Source organism: Ochotona curzoniae, unplaced genomic scaffold (genome assembly GCF_017591425.1).
Source record: "Ochotona curzoniae isolate NIBS_2020 unplaced genomic scaffold, NIBS_Ocur_1.0 contig_1014, whole genome shotgun sequence".
NCBI classification, from domain to species: domain Eukaryota; kingdom Metazoa; phylum Chordata; class Mammalia; order Lagomorpha; family Ochotonidae; genus Ochotona; species Ochotona curzoniae.
The window spans coordinates 37,258,139-37,278,669 of record NW_024464920.1 but is presented as its reverse complement, the minus strand read 5'-3'; the positions used below and the strand labels follow the sequence as shown (position 1 = coordinate 37,278,669).

The following is a 20,531-nucleotide window of genomic DNA, read 5'->3' as shown; positions in this document are numbered from 1 at the left end:
TGGATCACCCAGACCTCAAACCTGTGCCCATGAGGATGCCAACACTGCAGGCATAGGCTTAGTGTGCGACGCCACAGCCCACCCCAAGGGTTGAAGAATTTTCATCTTTGGGGGAGGAAGGCAAAACTCTTCTTCCATCAAGGGTCAACAGTTGTCGAGATCTTCGGGCTTGAAGCTCTAGAGAAAGGAGACTGGGTAGCCCCCGCAGCGCCGATTGATGGGATTTGAAACGCGCCGCAGAAGTGCGGGGCTTCGCCGCTGCCGAGTTGGGCAGCAGGGGGCGCCAATGGGGGGGCATTCGGCTCTGGGCAGCCACCCCTAAAAGGCGCCCAGCCGCGGCAGGTCAGGATCCGGGAGCCCACGTGGGAGTCCCAGGGGTCTAGGCCACGTGTGGACGCGGCCTTCAGTGCCCCCTGCCGCCTCCGGCCCCGCGTGGGGCGGGCCTTGGATCGTGTGCCCACGCGGGTGCCTTCAGGAGAGCGACTGGAAGCTCGGCCGCCCGGACGGCGCGGCCACAGGCTCCGCCGCCAAGGCCAGGCAGCTGTTCTCCCAGGCGGCCGTGAGGGGCAGCAGAGGGGACGGCGACAGGTGCGGGAGCCCCTCCCGCGGCAGGAGGGGCTCCGCGGGCTCCGCGGGCTCCGCGGTCCGTTCCCAGACTGGATATCACACACCCCCACCGCCCCCAGCCCCCAACCAAATCCCCGGGAGAGGCCCGGCCGGCGCCGGGACTGGAGGAGGAAGCGGCCGGAGACAGTGCGATTTCACGCAGCCTCTGGGGCTCAGGTTCCCGGACAGGGTGGCTACAAGGATGGGGTTTTTGAGTCCCCGAGAAACTGAGGTGACTTGAATGTGAGACAAACAGAACAACAACGCCCACTCTCCCACTCAAAAACACTGAGAGAAAACAAGTCACCCTCAGACAGAAAAAAAAAATAATTCCTCAAGTGACCCAACCGGCTCGGGGAGTTGAGTGATTTGGATAAATGGGCGAGGCCAACCCTGAAGGGGGCCGGGCTGGAAGCGATTTCTCCACCCACAGTCATTACCTTTCCCCGAATTCGAGGGTCTCGGGAGTCTCGGCCTCGGTATAACCCAGCTCCCCACGATAAAAAAAAAAAATTAAAGCGGGATCCCGCCTCTACCGGCTTCGAGGGGCTGCGGGCCGGGAGGCGCCCCGGGGCGCGCGGCCGGAGGGGGCGCGGCTGTGACTCAGCCGGCTCCCCAGCCTCCCTCCCCTCCCGCCCAGCCGCACTCCCCTCCCCTGCCATCCCGCCCAGGACTCCGGCACCCGCCGTGGTCCACAACCTCCGCCGCCGCCGCCAGCTCGCGGCGGCTCAGGTGGCCCCCGCTTCCATGTCCTAGTGCAGGGGGCCCCCGGGCCGGACTCGGCTGGGCTCCCTTCACTCTCGGCTGCAATCATGTGGGCCAGCTCGGCTCTGCAGGTGCTGGGCGTCCTTCTCAGCCTGGCCCGGGGCTCGGACGTTGGCAACTCGCAGGCAGGTAAGTTAAGCGGCGCGGAGGGCACCAACACGGTCGGGCACCAACACGGTCGGGATCCGGGAACCCCCCCTACCCCCAACTGAGTGAGTGCACGGTCCCCAACAGAGTACACCTTGGCCGTGCGGGGCCGGGGTACTGACTGAAGGTCTGCTAAAACACCCCACCCCACCCCGGGAGAGAAGCCGCCCGGGTTCTCGGCGTGATTCTGTCTAAGACGGCATTCTTGGAGCCCCAGCCCCACTCCCCAAGGTGTCGCGACCCTCTACTTGGTCTTTCTTCTGTAGGAGTGGTGCCCACGGGGCAGCTCTCGCTGCTGAGGGGCGCAGCTGGGAGCGAGGCAGGGGGGCGGAGACCTCTGTTTTTGCAGATGTATGGAGACCCAGCTGGAAGTGGGGGTCCTGGCTGAAGGGGCTCAACTCCCGCCCCAGGGTTTCAGTAATCCCCCTCTGACGCCCTCTTCCCCCCCCACCCCCAGTTTCGTTGTTTTGCTGACAGGGTGGAGCTATGGTAAAGGGTTAGAAGGGGTTGTTGTTTTCAAGTGTTGGAAAAACAAGAGCGGCACCTCCTCTTCCGTAAGTGGGCCTGGCCAGGGGACGGTGAAGATTAGCCAGAGGGCCAAGTCCAGGTGACTTGAGGGTGAGAGGCTGGGCGGAGCCTCCTGCCCGCCTTCCCTTTGCTTGAAGCTGGTTGGCTCTCGCCTGAGCCAGGTGGAGGCAGGTCCTGTTCGTTGAGCATCTACTTACTATAGTATCCAGCTAGGGACTGCAGGGACAGGACCGTTTGGCCTCACTTTCCGTCTGTGTCCTTATAATTTCTAACCTGAGGACCAGGAGGACCCCTCTGCTACCCTCGGAGCCTCTGGCCCAATCTCTGCCCCTTTGGCCTATTCTAGGCAGCTCTGCGATTCTACATGGAGTCCGACATCCATCTTCTCCTGCACCCACTCCCTCCCTCTGACTTCTGAACTCACCCCCCTTTGCAGTCTCTCTGGGACATCAGGCCACTGAGGGGTGCTGGCCTTTTGAGATTGGTGTTCTGTTGATGCCCTCCCCCTTCCCTGGACTCCAGCCTGGGATCTGGCAATACCAGGGCCTCTAGGCCTAGGGTGGGAGTGGAAGAAGCCACCTGTGCTTCCCCCACAGTTGCTGGGCCTAAATTTAGACCCTGAGATCTTGAGAAGTGAACACTCCCAGCTGGTGGAGGGGGTGGTCTGGGACTGCAGTGGGAGGGACCAGTCCGGGACTTTGTCCCCGGGTCCCATTCAGACCCCCGGAATCTTCCACTGGGAGCCCCAGAGCCTCAGACTGGGACAAGGCAGGAGGCAGGCATGGTTGGTCTCTGTACGCTTTATCGGGATCCTGCAGCCTCTGGGCATCCGGCCCTGTCCCAGACCTTCTAAAGCTCCTTTGTCCAGGCTCCGATGGGGGTGGGGGATGTCGAAGGGACCAGATTCTTGCTCTGTCCCACCCTCAGTGCTCAGCACTACTGGAGGGCTGGTGACACTGCCCCTCCTCTGTACCACTGAGCGAACAGCAGACTTTTCTGATTCTCTTCTCCCAGCCCTGTGCCCCTCTCAGCTTCTCCCCTGAGGTGATATTTATGCTCCTTCCCGGCCCAAGCCCTTTGCCCCATCTGTATTGTGAGGACTTTACCCTCAAGGGTGGCAGGGAGCTGGGGGACCTCCAGGCTGCAGACACAAAGTCTGCACAAACACTTAGGGGCAGGTGGGATAGATGGGGCACCTGAAGTACTTCCTGATAAGGAACTCAAGGCCGGAGTTCTGGGGCCAAGAGGGGAGTGGTAGGGGTGTGTGTGTGTGTGTGTGTGTGTGTGTGTGTGTGTGTTTATGGCATGTGCATGCGAACACGCACACCACTTCCCTGTGCAGAAACCTTCGCCCCTCCCTTATCTGGGGAGAAGAGTTGGCGCCTTCAGTTGGAAGAGGGGATGCCTCGCCAGAAAGGGGGTTGCCACAGGGCCGTTCCAGAAATGAGGCCCTTTTTAGGAGCTCCCTGCCTATTTGCCCTGAGTGTTGGTTCTCGCCCACTCCTTCCCTTGCTAGGGAATCACTGGGTAGGGGAGGTCAAATGAGGGTGCACCTAGTCAGGGTTGGAACCTCCCCCAGCTGCTCCTACTTCTGTCTACTACTTAGCTGCCACTGCCCCCAGGGAAGGGTGGATACAACAGGTGGCATCTACCCCCCAATCCCCATCCCCCTTACACACAGACTTCCACTGAGCCAGAGGAAAGAGACAGGTAGGGCTTCTGGACTCAAGATTTCACAGAGCCATTGTCCTGCCTGTTTACTGTTTTCCCTCTGGGCTTCTTTGCAGTTGTTGGAAAACAATCTGGGGGCTGGCAAGTGATGCTGAGGGAGCTGGAGTGTGTTGGGGACAGGGGAAGGGGAGCCAGAGTTTAGCAAGAGGAGGAGGGCATGCAACCAGTTCCTTATCTTCCAGCTGGAGAGACAAAGCTTCCATTGACCCCCTTGGCCACCACTAGAGCTCCCCGCTCTGGTGAGGTCACTTGTCTGAGCCTAAGGTTTGAGCTTGGAGGGGGCACACTGTTGCTGAGGACTGAGTGTCTGGGGACAGGGTGGGGCAGCCCCCTCCTCCAGTATAGAATTGCCTCATTGTGGGCTGCACTGTGGCCCCAGGCGCTGCCCCCACCCTCTGCCCCCATCCCACCCTCTGCAGACACAATAGGGGCTGTGTGTTCACCCCAAAGAGATATTTATTCCAGGACCCAGAGAGGCAGGATGGGGGTAGAGAAGTGAGTGCCCTGATGGGGTGGAGGGAAGATAATCAAAGTTGTGGTCCTCCCCTAACTTCTCCTTTTTGAGAAAGGGGAAAAATCCCTCCTGTCTTTCTTCTTAGTTAACCCCTTAGTGCCCAAAGCAGAACCAGAGAGGCACTTTATTGGTACAAGGAGAGCTTTGCACAGGCATTCATTCTGAGAGGAGTCCTGGGGCTGTTAGGTACCTTCCTATCTGTCCTGCTTGGGGAGGGTCATTTGGCAGCTGGATGCCCCCTGAAAACTGGTGGGAAAGAGACCAGATTTTGGGCTGAAAACTCTGATCCAGTCTGGTACCACTTGTCACCTGTGCTCTCAACAGTGTGTCCTGGGACTCTGAATGGACTGAGTGTGACCGGCGATGCTGAGAACCAATACCAGACACTGTACAAGCTCTACAACAAATGCGAGGTAGTGATGGGGAACCTGGAGATAGTACTCACCGGCCACAACTCCGATCTCTCCTTCCTGCAGGTGAGCGTGCCCTGCTCCCATCCTCCTGCACCAGGCTTCTTTGCTTCCTCAGCACTACCCCCTGCTGGACTTCAGCTCTCCTGAACTCAGTAGTTGCAATGTTTTAAAAGCTGTGTGTGCATATATGTGGATAGTATTAGAATCTGGAACCTCTGGCCCCAGATAGTGTTGCCAGGGATACACAGGGAGCAGGCTTGGGAATGGGGCAGGGCAGGTGGCGGCCAGTCAAAGTGCAAGATAAGGAGGGACCAAAGTAGCTCTGAGGACCAAGAGGCACCTAGGGAGACAAGGAGTAAACTAAGCCAAGCCCCTGGTAGTGTGAGGAACTCTGAGATGCAAAGGGGAAGACATTTTCCTGCCTTCATTTTGTAAAAGGGACATGGTAATATGATGCCATCTACTTCCAAAATCAGAATTGGGGGAAAAAATCCAAAGGGCTAAGAATTCCTTAAAAAAAAAAAATAAAGTTATGGATTCCTCAAGGCCTTTAGGGAGGAGATGAAAAATTTTTTGGTAGAAGTTTATCTGTTGATTTGAAAGACAGTAACAGAGAGAAAGAAAAACAGAAAAATATCTTCCAGCTGCTGGTTCATTCCCCAAATGACCACAATAATCAGATCTAGGCCAAGCTGAACCCAGGAGCCAGGAAGTCTACTCTCCCACTTGAGTAGCCAGAACCCAGGTACTTGGGTCACCCTCCACTACCTTCCTAGGTACACTAGCAGGGAGCTAGGTTGAAAGCAGACAACCTGGAATTGGAACCAGCAGCCTAATCCTGGCATCAGAGGTAGCTGCTTAACCCGCTGCACCACAATGCCAACCCAGGGATTGAGGCTTTGTGTCCTGCCATTCCTCTGATTGACATCATCTCCATCCCAGTGGATCCGAGAAGTGACAGGCTATGTCCTCGTGGCCATGAATGAGTTCTCTACGCTACCTTTGCCCAACCTCCGAGTGGTGCGTGGAACCCAGTTCTACGACGGGAAGTTTGCCATCTTCGTCATGTTGAACTACAACACCAACTCCAGCCATGCTCTGCGCCAGCTCCGCTTCACTCAGCTCACTGGTCAGTTCCTGAGAATTCCTCTGCCCTTGCCCCTTAGCCAGCTTGCTGCCAAGATTCCCCTACAGGATGCCCCAAGACCTTCCACTCTCCACCCACAGCCTTGACCTCTGTGGTCTCGAGGTCCACCACTCCTTAAACAGTTGAGGGCCCCTTGGGGGAACTTGGGGACATTTGCTTTTGGGGGAGGGCCTTGCAGCATAGTGGACTAGAGTTGAAGTTGAGTTTGTCCCTCCTCCCCCAGGAATCTTGGCTTGCTCTCCCAGGCCCCATAGTATGACGTCAGTAGGGGTTAAATATCACCTAGCCCCAGTCAGTCAGGAAAACACGCACGTAGACCTTGGGAAAGGGGGTGTTGAGTCATAGTAGGGATGTTGTCTCTCTTCCTTTCCTTCCCCTTCCCCCACTGGCTAAACCGGATTTGGACAGGTGTCTGAGGAGGCGGGAGTTATCTTTGGGCCCAACTCTTCCTCTTCTAAGGCTAGCTGTTCTGTAGCCAAGATTTAATTGGACAGATCTGTCTGCCCCTTCCTCAGGAATCTCAGGTGGCCTGAGGGATGGGTGGGGGGACGAGGAGAATGGCGGGGGTGGGGTGGCTGTTAGTGCAGAGGAGGATCTGCTATAGCCCCTAACCCCAACCTGTCTCTTCCCCTCCTCAGAGATTCTGTCAGGGGGTGTTTATATCGAGAAGAATGATAAACTTTGTCACATGGACACAATTGACTGGAGGGATATCGTGAGGGACCCAGCTGCTGAGATAGCAGTGAAGGACAATGGCAGAAGCTGTAAGTGGCTATGATTAATAAGCCTGTTCTCCCACCCTACTACCCCCAAACCAGAGCAACTCCTTCCCCAACAGCATTATGTCTCTAATCTGTACAGGTTTTACTGCAGAGCAAACCCCTTGGCTTTTGGGGCCAAGGGCCAGCCACTAGGGACGGGGGTCAGTTCCCTGGATTCACAGGCCAAATGGCTCAGGAAAGGAGCAAACATTCTCTGTCCAAAGCAGAGAAACCGGTTGGATCATCTGGACTGTGTGTCTGTTACTCTTTCCATTAGTACATACTCCCTACCTAGACCCACCACAATCTGCTAGTGTCCGTCCATTGTCATGCACATATTCAGTTTGCCAAGGAGGAACCAAGTTCCTGGTTTAGGACTGGGTTTGACTGGGTTTGGCACAGGTCCCAGTCCCTCCCCTTCAGCTGCCCAGTGGGTCGTGTGGAGGCGGGGCTCCACCCCTTGTTGACAGGTTCACTAGAGCCCAGCCCTGCTCTCCAAGGCCAGGGAGGGACACTGCCCAGGCTCTTTGTGGCCCAGCCTGAGGTGCCTGTGTGCTGACATCATACACTGTTGATTCCAGCAAGCCCTGCTTGGCCCTGACGGCCCCTTCTGTCACCTTCTTTTCCCAATCAGGTCCTCCCTGCCATGAGGCCTGCAAGGGAAGATGCTGGGGTCCTGGACCTGAAGACTGCCAAACATGTGAGTTGGCACTTCCCTCCTACCCCAAGACCTTCGTAGGCCTGCCTTCCTGAGCCTGGATCTCCCTAAGGGCACGGGTGCGCAGCGGCCAGGGAGCTCAGTGCCCAGAGCCCTCAAAGCCTTGCTCTCTCTTCTTCCGCAGTGACCAAGACCATCTGTGCCCCCCAGTGTAATGGTCACTGCTTTGGGCCCGACCCTAACCAGTGCTGCCACGATGAGTGTGCTGGGGGCTGTTCAGGCCCTCAGGACACGGACTGCTTTGTATGTACCCACCCCCGCCCTGGGTTCTGCAGTGTGTGGGGGTGCTTTGGGGTAGAGCTGGGGGCATCCCTACATAACCCAGGTGTGAGGAGTCTCCCGTGTTCCCAGGCCTGCAGACACTTTAATGATAGTGGAGCCTGTGTGCGGAGGTGTCCACAACCACTGGTCTACAATAAGCTGACTTTCCAGCTGGAGTCCAACCCTCACACCAAGTATCAGTATGGAGGAGTTTGTGTAGTCAGCTGTCCCCGTAAGTGCCTGAGGGAAAATAATAAGGGGGTTCACCCAGAGCTGTAGAAAATATGAGATCAACTTGACTGATTAAGAGGGAATCTGGAAGACAAAGACTTGTAATTATCTGCTCATTCCCAATGAGTGACCCTTATCACCTGTCCCCCTCGCTGCTTCCCCGTGATGGCCAGCAATCTATAGCAAGAACATACAGAGAGTTTGAAAGATTTATGTATTCATTGGAGAGTCAGAGTTATGGAGAGTGGGAGGGGGAGAGAAAGAGAGAGGCTTTGCATCCCAGAGTTCACTTCCCAAATGGCTGTAGTGACTGGGACTGGCCCAGACCGAGTCCAGTAGCTAGAACTCCATCTAGGTGTCCTGTGGGGGTGCCACACCCCCTGTTCTTCTGCCTTCCTAGATGTATTAGCAGGGAGTTAGGTTAGGAGTGGAGGGGCCAGGACTTGAACCCCTGCTCACATGGGAGTATTGGTGGCAAGCAGCTGGACTTGCTGCGTCATAATGGTTTCCTTACCAAGGGACCTTTGAATCTGAAGGGTGGTGTTTTGAGAGTCTAACAGACGAGATGGGGACACAGCCAACGTAGAGCAGGAATGGCTGAGGGTCCAGGACAGGGACTTAGCTGCAAGGTGGCAGCGAATGCCCTGCACTCTGACGGTGCCCTCCTCCTCCCTAGATAACTTTGTGGTGGATCAAACTTCCTGCGTCAGGGCCTGTCCTCCTGACAAGATGGAAGTAGACAAAAATGGACTCAAGATATGCGAGCCTTGTGGGGGCCTGTGTCCCAAAGGTGAGTAGGAGAGGGTAAGGAATTGTGCGGGCTGTCCTTCCCCGCAAGGCTAAATGGGCCCCCCGCCCTGAACTTCCTCTGTGTTTGCAGCCTGCGAGGGCACAGGCTCTGGTAGTCGTTTCCAGACTGTTGACTCAAGCAACATCGATGGATTTGTGAACTGCACCAAGATCCTGGGCAACCTGGATTTTCTCATCACCGGCCTCAATGGGTTAGAGCTTTTTTCCCTTTGCTTCCCATTCTCCTGCTGCATATCCATGGGCTTTCTTCAGTGCTCCTTTCCCAGCTACACTGGGAGGGAGCTGCAGAGCTGCTGGGTCTTGAACTGATGCTTGTGTCACAACTGCTACACGCTGCTGTCCCTCTCTGTCTCTCCTCCTCTCTGTATATTTGCCTTTCCAATAAAATTAAATAAATCTTTAAAAAAAAGAGAGAGAGAGAGAGAGAGAGAGAGAGAGAGGAAGATCTTCCATCCAATGATTCACTCCCCAAGTGACCACAACGGCCAGTGCTGTGCTGGTCCAGAGCCAGGAGCCAGGAACTTCCTCCAGGTCTCCCTCGCGGGTGTGGGGTCCCAGTGCTCTGGGCTGTCCTTGACTGCTTTCCCAGGCCACAGGCAAGAAGCTGGATGGAAGTGGAGCTTCTGGGATTAGAACCGGCGCCTATATGGGATCCTGGTGTGTTCCAGGCAAGGATTTTAGCCACGAGGCCACGCCACCAGGCTCAAAAATAAATAAACCTTAAAAATATATATTCTGGTAAAACCATTTCTCTGAAGACCCAGTTTCCTCGTTGTAGAGTACATGTTTGGAGACTCGAGTCTGAGACATTGAGGTCATTGCTGCTGGGCCGTCTCTACCTCATTGATCGATTATTGCTGTTCTTCCCCTAGAGATCCGTGGCACAAGATCCCCGCACTGGACCCAGAGAAGCTCAATGTCTTCCGGACAGTCAGGGAGATCACAGGTGAGTGGGGAGGGGCGGTGCTGCCTGAGAGTGAGCTATAGCTCCCTGAGGCTTAAGGACCCGAAAAGGAAAGAGAGGCCTCCCTGCTCACTCCGCCCTCCTGCCCCTCAGGCTACCTGAACATCCAGTCGTGGCCTCCGCATATGCACAACTTTAGTGTTTTCTCCAACCTGACAACCATTGGGGGCAGAAGCCTCTACAAGTGAGTAATGGAGGCCAGCATGGTGACACCCCTGAGCCATGAACTCTGCATGAAATCTCAATGTGCAGTAATGAAGATAGTCTCACGGCGACCTTCATTGACCCCTGGTCTCCTCTTTTCCAGCCGGGGCTTCTCATTATTGATCATGAAGAACTTGAACGTTACGTCTCTGGGTTTCCGATCTCTGAAGGAGATCAGTGCTGGGCGTATCTATATAAGTGCCAATCGTCAGCTGTGCTACCATCATTCTCTGAACTGGACCAGGTTGCTGCGGGGGCCAGCGGATGAGAGGCTTGACATCAAACACAATCGGCCACGCAGAGAGTGTGGTAGGACAAGCCCTCCCACCCCCCGCTGGCGGGCAGGAGATTGGGGCTTCTTGACCGTGGGATGGATCCAAAGAGAATGAGGGTGAAAGGACTGGGAGTCGTAATAAGGAGATTTCCTGAAGAGAACTTGTAGGGCGTCCTCAGAACCCCCTCCTCATCCAGCTCTTCTTTTCCAGTGGCTGAGGGCAAAGTGTGTGACCCTCTGTGCTCCCCTGGGGGATGCTGGGGCCCAGGCCCTGGTCAGTGTCTGTCCTGTCGAAACTACAGCCGAGGAGGTGTCTGCGTGACCCACTGCAACTTTCTGAATGGGTACAGTGAGGAGAGATGGCTGGGATGGGATGGAGATGGGGAGGGGAGCTGGGCTGGAGCAGCTCAGGCAGCCCCTGAGAGCCTTAAGGCAGCTCTGTGCATGTGTCTCAGTGGGCACCAGGAGAGCCTAGAGATGGTCCTCCCGGGCAATGAAGATGAGGCATCGGTAGTGACATTGCCCTCTCTGCCCCCAATGACAGGGAGCCTCGAGAGTTTGCCCACGAGGGTGAGTGCTTCTCCTGCCACCAGGAATGCCAGCCCATGGAGGGCGCTGCTACGTGCAATGGCTTGGTGGGTATCATTGCAGTGACGGGACTGGGAAGGGAGATTGGGTTAGGATAAGACTTGGAGTGTCCAAGGATTGATGTGACCAGATCTCCAGCAGGTGCAGGGAACCTGGATAATTTGGGTCTGTGTTTGGAAGATGTTGACACCTGGGAGGTGTGTGAACAACGACCCCAGCTCCCCAGTCTTCCTAACCTTGTCTTTTCCATCTAGGGCTCTGATGCTTGTGCCCAGTGTGCCCATTTCCGAGACGGGCCCCACTGTGTGAGCAGCTGCCCTAACGGAGTGCTAGGTGCCAAGGGCCCCATCTACAAGTATCCTGATGCTCACAATGAATGCCGGCCCTGCCACGAGAACTGCACACAGGGGTTAGTGCAGAGATGATAGGCTGGGGTGGGGACCAGAGTAAGGGTGCAGGGGCAGAAGCACAGGACTAGAATGAGGGGAGCAGGAAGAGACTGATTCATAAATCACTCCCAGTACTGTGGAGAAGGATGGCAGGAAGGGAGACTCAGCAGCAGTGCAGAATGAAACTGCAAGGGTTTTATTGTTTTGTTTTGTTTTGCTTTTAAGTTTGTGTGCTTTTATTGGAAAGGCAGATTTATAGAGAGAAGAAAAAACACATAAAGTTCTTCATTTGCTGGCTCACTCCCAAAATGGCAGCAATGACCGGAGCTGAGACTATCCAAAGCCAGGAGCCAGAAACTTCCTGTAGATTTCCCGCTTAGTGCAGGGTCCCAAGGCTTTGGGCCGTCTCTACTGCTTTCTTCCACTGCCCTCCCAAGCCACAAGCAGGGAGTTGGAAGGGAAGTGGAGCAGCTGGGACATGAAGTGGAGCCCCTATGTATTCCTAGCACTTGGAGGTAGAGGATTAGCCAATTGAGTCATGCCAGGCTCTGTATTTTTGTTTTTAAGAACATTTATTTGAAGGCACAGAGAGGGAGAAAGAAAGAGATCTCCTGTCCTCCCCTGGTTCACTTCCCAAATGGACCAGGACAATTGGGCTCGGCCAGTTCAAAGACAGTAAAAGTTCCATCTGTGTCTTCCACATGGGTGGCAGGGGTCTAAGCACTCAGGTTATCTTCTGCTACCCTGTAGGCACATTAGCAGGAAACTGGATCAGAAGTGGAACAGCTGGGATTCAAATGGGCACTCCACTAGGGGATGCTGGGATTGTAGCGGTGGCTTAACCCCCTGCACTAAGATACTGGCCCTTAAACCACAATTTGAAGATCTTGGAGGAACCTCAGCTCAGAAATGTTGTGCTTAAAGGGGCCCCAAAGTGCTGGTGACTTAGAAATGGAAGCCACATCTTGGGATAGGATTAGGTCCTCAGGGTGAAGTGCCATGGTAGGTTCAGAAACAAACTTATGTATGTTGAGATTGTTGGAATTGAACACTTGTCCCCAAGCTCCCATTGATGAGTGTGATTTTTTTTTTTTTTCTCCCCTTGTGTCTAGGTGTAAGGGACCAGAACTACAAGACTGTTTAGGCCAACCTCTGGTGCTGATCAGGTACGACAAGCCTGAAGAGTCTGGGAACTGGGGATATTTGAGAGAGAAGGTCAGAGAGGGACCTTCCCAGACCTGTGGGAAGTGACTGTTATTCACCCTGGCATTTTATGTACGTGGTCCACTGCCTCCAGGCTCAGAACACAGGAATCCAGACTGTGGTCTTCCCCTCTGGCAAGCCTCATGCTGCAGCTGGGTGGGGAGGGGAGGTGCTGCGTGGAGAGGTTCTGATTTAGATTAACCCTTCAGAGCTCAAGGAGATAGGTAAATACTAACTTCTCGCTCCACATGTGTGCCTTACCTTTGCCACAGGTATAGGAGTCATTTGTAAGAGCAGGGTTGACTCTAGGTAATGCTTGGCTTCTCCGTGTCCCATAGCAAAACCCATCTGGCGATGGCTGTGACCGTAGGATTGGCAGCGATCTTCCTGATCCTGGGGGGTACTTTTCTCTACTGGCGTGGGCGCCGAATTCAGAATAAAAGGGCTATGAGGCGCTACCTGGAACGCGGAGAGGTGAGTACTTAGCTTCATTTTGAGAGGCACCTTAGACCCTCTGTATAGCTAAGGATCAACATCATTGCTCTCCTCTTTCCCCAGAGATTTGATCCCTTCCTGCAGCGAGATGGTGTGGCCAAGCAGGGGGGGAAACATGCCTACCTGAGAAATGGGGGCATGAAGGCTAGTCCTGATTCTGCCAGTAATTTGCCCCAAGTGACTTGGGAGAGGTTACCCTCCTTGTCTGTGCTTTGAGTGCAACCACACTTCCAGAGCACTCCCCCTTCCAGAGTGACTGGGTGAAGTGGGACAGGCACATGGAAATTCTGCAAAAAGCACAGAGCACTGTGTAAAGTAGCAGCTCTCCCAGCCCATGCCCATCCCGCCATCAATGGGAAGACCCGTCCCCCATGACTCCTGATCTCACCAGCATAGCATCTTCAGTCCTTAGGATCTGTTAGTTCCCACCCCGCTCCTGGTGCTTTGCAGAACTCAACATCCTTTCTCTTCCTGCCACCACCTTTGCTGCTCCTGGCAGCCATTATGGGGAGTAGGTTGTGGGCCGAGCAGGGGCCAGCCTGGCCTGAACGTTGCCTTCCCACCTGCTCCTCAGAGCATAGAGCCTCTGGATCCCAGTGAGAAGGCTAACAAAGTCTTGGCCAGAATCTTCAAAGAGACAGAGCTGAGGAAGCTCAAGGTGCTTGGTGCTGGCGTCTTTGGAACTGTGCACAAAGTGAGTGATCCCCAGGGGAAATATGGGGAGCTGGGGGATGGATGTAGGTTGAAGGGCCCAGGGAGGATGGTCCCAAGCTGATGCCCACCCTGAACTTCCCAGGGTGTGTGGATCCCCGAGGGTGAGTCCATCAAGATTCCAGTCTGCATTAAAGTCATCGAGGACAAGAGTGGACGGCAAAGTTTTCAAGCTGTGACAGATGTAAGCAAAGGAGAGGGACCATGCACACCTGTCAGAGAGGGGTCAGAACAGGACGTAATCATGCAGATGCGCAGTCCTGTGTTAGCAGATGTTGGGGGAAGGCCTGTTTGGGGTGTGTACTGCGCATGTGTGAACTCGTCTATTTCCTGGATAACACCTCTTGTGTCTTGTAGCACATGCTGGCCATCGGCAGCCTGGACCATGCCCATATCGTCCGGTTGCTGGGATTGTGCCCGGGTTCATCTCTGCAGCTTGTCACTCAGTACTTGCCTCTGGGCTCCCTGCTGGATCATGTGAGGCAGCAGCGGGAGTCGCTGGGCCCACAGCTGCTGCTCAATTGGGGCGTGCAGATTGCCAAGGTGAGAGGATCCTGGAGGGAGGCCTGGGCCAGGGAGGGAATGGCAGAGCAGTTTGAAATACTGACAGGTCCTTTCAGGGATTGGGGGCTTGCGGGTGGTGGCAGTAAGTCCTCCAACCCTGAGGAGTCTTCCTGCCCCTGCAGGGCATGTACTATCTCGAGGAACATGGGATGGTGCATAGAAACCTGGCTGCCCGCAATGTGCTACTCAAGTCACCCAGTCAGGTTCAGGTGGCAGATTTTGGGGTGGCAGACCTGCTGCCCCCAGATGACAAGCAACTTCTCCACAGTGAAGCCAAGGTGAGGGGCGTGAGGATGGTGTGGACACAGCCTGGAAGAGGAGCTCATTATGCATACTGACCGTTATACCTTTGTCTTTACTACACAGACACCAATTAAGTGGATGGCTCTTGAGAGCATCCACTTTGGGAAATACACACACCAGAGTGATGTCTGGAGCTATGGTCAGTGCATCTAAGTACCTTCCTGCCATCCCTGTCCCAAATTCCGCTATAGCCTGTGGCGACAGTACCCCGCCTACATCCCCACCCCCTGCCCACAAGCCTTTCAGATTCTGTGTCTGATCAACTCACACCTTCCCTTTTACCCACCACCCATGGATAATGTTTTCCTACCAGGTGTAACCGTTTGGGAGCTGATGACATTTGGTGCAGAGCCCTATGCAGGGCTGCGGTTAGCAGAAGTACCAGACCTGCTAGAGAAGGGGGAACGGTTGGCACAGCCCCAGATCTGCACCATCGATGTCTACATGGTCATGGTCAAGTGTGAGTTACCTTCTGGCTTGGTCATTTTTTTTTTCCCAAGGACATATTTATTTACTTGAAAGGTAGAAGTGGGCCCATTGTGATAGCTAAATCCTCACCTTGTAAGCTCTAGGATCCCATTTGGATGTTTGTGTCGCAGCTGCTCCACTTCCTTTCTAGCTCCTGCCTATGGCCTGGAAAAGCAGTAGAGGATGGCCTTGGGAGCCTGCATCCGCATGGGAAACCTGGAAGAATTTCCTGGCTCCTGGCTTTGGATTGGCTTAGCTTTGGCCGTTGTGGCCATTTGGGGAGTGAACAAGCGAATGGATGATCTGTCTCTCCTTGTCTCCATAAATCTGATCTGCCTCTCTAATAAATATAAATCTAAATCTTTACAAGGGTAGTGAGACAGATCTTCTGCCTGTTGGTTCACTCCTCAAATAGCTGCTATTGCCATAGCTGGCCTAGGCTGTAAGGAGGATCCAAGAATTCCATCCAAGTCTCCCAGATGGGTGACTGGAATTTAAGGCCTTGAGCCATCATCCACCACTTCCCGGGTGCATTGGCAGGTAACTGGATAAGAAGCAAAGTACTTGAGACTTGAACCAGCACTTAGACATGGGATATGGATATGCCAAGCTAGAGGCTTAAACTGCTGGACCCAGTCCCTCCCACTCCCTTATTCCCCTACCATTTTTTTAGTTCCCTTTCCTCCTCTTATGGTTTCATTTCTTTTCTTTTTTTTTTTTTATATTATTAAAGATTTATTTATTTATTGGAAAATCAGATATACAGAGAGGAGGAGAGACAGAGAGGAAGATCTTCCGTCCAATGATTCACTCCCCAAGTGAGCACAACAGCCAATGCTATGCCTATTTGAAGCCGGGATCCAGGAACTTCTTCCTGGATGGGAAGTGGAACTGCTGGGATTAGAACTGGAGCCCACATGGGATCCCGGGAGCGTTCAAGGCGAGGACTTTAGCTGCTAGGCCACACCGCCGGGCCCCTATGGCTCCATTTCTTCTTACATTTTTTTACTTCCCGCATCTTATCCCAGGTTGGATGATTGATGAGAATATTCGTCCCACCTTTAAAGAACTGGCCAATGAGTTCACCAGGATGGCCCGAGACCCACCACGGTATCTGGTGATAAAGGTGAGTAGGGACCAGGAGATGCCAAAGGTGTGGCTAACAAAAAGGACAGGCTGGAACCAGAGCCCACCTTCACAATCACCTGCCCCCACAGAGGGAGAGCGGGCCTGGACTAGCCCCAGGGGCAGAGCCCTCCACTCTGACAGACAAGGAACTAGAGGAAGTGGAGCTGGAGCCAGAATTGGACCTGGACCTGGACTTGGAGGCTGAAGACGACAGCCTGGCAACCACTCTAGGCTCTGCTCTCAACCTGCCATCTGGAACACTCCCTCGACCCCGTGGGGTAAGATGCTTTCTCATTACCCGAGACCCTCCACTGAGCCCTCAGCAAACCTCAGACACCCAGATTAATGACTCACAGGCCCCATACATAGGAAGGGCAGGGTTCTCCCTTTGTCTGAACTTCTTACTTTCTTCCTCCCAGAGCCAGAGCCTGTTGAGTCCATCATCTGGATACATGCCCATGAACCAAAGTAATCTAGGAGAGGCCTGCCAGGTGAGGTCTGCTGTTGGTCCTGGGTGGCAGTGGATCTGGGACCAGATTGGCAAGGGGTAGAACAGGAAACATGAGAGACCTCTGAGGTTTAATCAATGTCCTGCCCAAAAGGCAGGTACTGAGTGACCTTCCCAACAAGTGTCTCTCCTTGTCTCCGTAAATGCCATTGTCTCTTTTCTCCATAGGAGTCTGCAGGTTGTGGTGCTAGTGACCGGTGCCCCCGTCCGGTTTCTCTGCACCCACTGCCACGGACTCGCCTGATCTCGGAATCCTCGGAAGGTCACGTGACAGGCTCTGAGGCCGAGTTCCCGGAGAAGGGGTCGATGTGTCGGAGCCGGAGCCGGAGCCGCAGCCCTCGGCCCCGGGGAGACAGTGCCTACCATTCCCAGCGCCACAGCCTGCTCACGCCCGTCACACCTGTGGCCCCACCAGGACTAGAGGAAGAGGATGTCAATGGTTACGTCATGCCAGATACACACCCCAAAGGTGCCTGGCTCCTACAGCTTTTCTCCCATCTACCTCTTATTCGTCCAGGCTCCTCTTTGCTAATCACATCCCTCCCATTGATTTTTTTTTTCCAACTTTGCCCTCCGCCCCACCTATTACTGTGAAGTACTCCATCCACTTATCCATCCTCTCTTCTCAACTCCTAGGTCCGCCTTCTTCCCGGGAAGGCACTCTTTCTTCAGTGGGTCTCAGTTCTGTCCTGGGTACTGAAGAGGAAGATGAAGATGAGGAGTATGAATACATGAATCGACGGCGAAGGCCCAGCTCGTCCCGTCCTCCTCGGCCCAGTTCCCTTGAGGAGCTGGGCTATGAGTACATGGACGTGGGCTCAGACCTTAGTGCCTCTCTGGGCAGCACACAGAGCTGTCCGCTCAACCCTGTGCCCATTGTGCCCACTGCTGGCACGACTCCGGACGAAGACTACGAGTATATGAATCGACGACGTGGAGGTGGGCCAGGGGGGGATTATGCAGCTATGGAGGCCTGCCCAGCAGCTGAGCAAGGGTACGAAGAGATGAGAGCTTTCCAGGGACCTGGTCAGCAGGCCCCCCACGTCCGTTATGCCCGCCTGAAAACGCTCCGAAGTCTAGAGGCCACCGACTCCGCCTTTGATAACCCTGATTACTGGCATAGCAGGCTCTTCCCCAAGGCCAATGCCCAGAGAACCTAGCCTCCCTCGAGGCTCTCAGGAAGCATGTGATGGCAGCTAGTGCCTCCAGAGGGTACCCTTCTTCTCCTTACCCCTCTCCCCACTCCCCAAAAGGTGTCAGCCCCATTTCTGTAGTCCTAGACAATTCCAGCCAACCTTTGGAGGCTCTGAAACCCTTTGACACAAAATTCATGTGGTATGTAGCCAGCCATGCACTTTCTTCCCATTCCCGATCCCAGGAGAAGAGGTTTCCCTCCTTGGTGTGCGTTTCCCAATCCCTTTCCTCAGGACTCTGCAGATATGAAGGAGCATTCCCCACAGCCCTTCCGCTCAGGCCCTGGCCTGCTGGGATGAGACCCGTTTGTGTGCCTTTGTCCCAGAGTGGCCCACAGGAGAGGGGACAGATGTGGCAGAAGGAAATAAGACCTGTATGTTCCTAATCCTCCAGAAAAGCCAGGAAACCCACTGTTCTGTAAAGAGTGGAGTACCTGCTGATTCCTGGGGACTGTTGACTATGAGCCAGACATCTGACTGAACTTTACCTCCATGATTTCCCTTCATCTTTTCTGCTCCTTTACAGTTGTGAGGCACAAGGATCCCGTATTACACATATAAGTAGCCCCATCCCTGCCCTGCCCATCCTCAGAAAATAATGTTCCAGGATGCCCAGGACAGCATGAAACCGCAGATAGTACCAATCACCAGCATGTCCTCACCATGCACCATGACCATAACTTTTGCAGTCTGTAGTGTTCAACAACTAAACTAGCCCAAATTCTCTTTTTTTACAATTTCATGTTATAAAAAGCATCGCTCACACAGGAGATCTGGCAACTTCAGCCTACAGTTTGAAAACTTTCACCTTTTCACTTAAAGGAAGCACTTCTCTCGGACGAATGTGAATTGCCAGCATTGCAGCTCTTGCACTTTGGGGCCATTAAATAAGTGAGGGTTGTTGGAACACAGCCACTGCTCAATACCATGACAAGAGATCTGAGCAGGTTCCCAAGCGACAACAGACTAGGGACCCTGAAAGGCACTGATCCACAGGACAAAGGGAGAACCTACACATTGTTTATTTCTGGAACTCTCCATGTAATGTTTTTTAGCTGCAATTGACCATGGGTGTAACTCACTCAGACCGTGGAGATAGATCAGGGGCAGGAACTGAGCCATAAAGATTGGGTTAATTACGCAGCAGGTCCAGGTTTCAAAATCTTCCCAGTTCAATGCATGTGCTCTTACTGTCAAGTGTCAAAGCAAAAGAAACCACAGAGCCCTCGTAAGGGGGCATTTTACTTGTTTTTGCACTGAATCAAGTTTAACTCCAAGTCACCTCCTCTGTACACAGACATCTCATCTCCAGATGAGGGGGGGGGGCGGTCAGAAGGAAAAATAACTGGACATTTTTTGTAGAAACCCTAACTCTGATATGCTGTAAACGACCACTCCTTACCCTCCCATACCTGTAAGAGCTGTGCTCACCGAGTAGTGAGAGGCTTGGGGGAGGGGGGCTAGAAAGAAAACCAGGATAAAATGTCTTATAGCCCTGTAGTTTTTTGATGTTTTTATACGTGTCAATAAAAATACGAATGTTTTTTCAGCTTCCTGTTTGTCCAATGAGGAAAATGGAAATAAGAGACCACTTTGTTTCCCAACAGCCTTTTTCTGCCCATCCAGCTTTCTCCAGTTGTACATGAACTTGCTTAAAACAAGCATACGGGACCAGGGTAGATGTGGGACGGACTAGGCTGGGTTTCAACCCCAACTGAGCCATGTATGTGTTATATGTGGGTATGGATGAGCTGTGGCTGGGCTGAAACATCCAGCAGCAAGAACCAGAATGGGTTTAAGTGCAGTTAGAAAAAAAAAGCCGTTGTTCCTGCTAGGACAGGAGATGAACTGAGTGGTGCTGGCCCACGGACCCACTGGTATGCATGAAACCTGGCACCTGGAGGGGTTCTGAGGGAGGAGTCTGAGCAACTCCTCTGACAGGACACAGATCCTTCAAATAAATGCAAGAAGCATGGACGGAAACAGCCTGGAAAAAGTGCACCACTGGCATACATTTGGCATGGGTTGGGTGTGGACCAGGCAGAGTCAGTTCACTTCGTCCATTGGTAAATCCGAACACCAGAGCAGAGTGTGGGTTGAGACAGGTTTGGTCGCGACAAAAGCAGGTACAACACAGAATACCGAGGTGAGGCTGTCTGTGTCAGATGAGACTGCAGCACCCAACTAACACACGAGAATCAGGAAGGTGGAGCAGAGCCGACAGGGGAATGAGGGGTGGTTCCCGTGCTGGATAGCTACTCCCACTGGAGAGCATGAGCTGGGACCAGACTAGGTAGGGATGCAGCACCTGTGCGCCTCATATGGACCAGATCAGGGAAGAGCCAGGATGGGTGGACTATTCCTACTAGTGTCAACAAAACGGGAGGGAGTGAGAGCTGTCGGGGCTTAGCTATAGCAGAAGCTGGCACTAGGGGCCATTACTGTCAAGTCCAACCACAGGGCCACCTGGAGAGAGCACAACCAAGAGTGAGAGGGACATAGGAGGGAAATAGTGGGCCCCCCCCTTGGGTCAACACTCCCATGGGAGGGCACAATAACAACTAGGACAGGGGCTGGGTAGGCTAGACAGAGAGGCACTCAGCAACATCCGTGAGGGCTGGACAGTTGAGCTGGTTGGATGGAACTAAGCTCCAATACCCTTCGACATCTATGAGAGCCCCATGGGATATGGGGTAGACTGAACTAGGCTCCTACACATGCTGGCAAATCATGGCAGGGGCGGGCCTGGTGGGGGTTATTGGGATTGCTCCCACAAGGCTGCAGTTCCCAGTGGTTGGTGTGATGGCCGAGCACGTGACGAGCAGAACCAGGACGGACTATAACACCCATTGATTCCAGTGGAAGTCGAGGCTCAAGATGGAACCAACCTAGCAATTGCAACCACCA

The 20,531-nt window shown here is 53.9% G+C and overlaps 1 protein-coding gene across 1 annotated transcript; it reads left to right on the top strand.

Moving 5' to 3' along the window:
- Window positions 1-1,259: 1,259 nt before the first annotated feature.
- On the top strand, window positions 1,260-19,173 carry ERBB3 (erb-b2 receptor tyrosine kinase 3). Its single transcript, XM_040983916.1, has 28 exons — window positions 1,260-1,500; window positions 4,616-4,767; window positions 5,647-5,833; window positions 6,490-6,615; window positions 7,247-7,312; window positions 7,455-7,573; window positions 7,682-7,823; window positions 8,499-8,612; window positions 8,703-8,823; window positions 9,505-9,578; window positions 9,690-9,780; window positions 9,904-10,109; window positions 10,286-10,418; window positions 10,619-10,709; window positions 10,917-11,071; window positions 12,164-12,217; window positions 12,593-12,728; window positions 13,324-13,443; window positions 13,546-13,644; window positions 13,818-14,003; window positions 14,147-14,302; window positions 14,391-14,466; window positions 14,641-14,787; window positions 15,824-15,921; window positions 16,013-16,201; window positions 16,343-16,414; window positions 16,600-16,900; window positions 17,068-19,173. The coding sequence occupies exons 1-28, from the start codon at window positions 1,419-1,421 to the stop codon at window positions 17,589-17,591; spliced, it is 4,017 nt and encodes a 1,338-aa protein (XP_040839850.1). The 5' UTR covers window positions 1,260-1,418; the 3' UTR covers window positions 17,592-19,173.
- The last annotated feature ends 1,358 nt before the right edge of the window (window positions 19,174-20,531 follow it).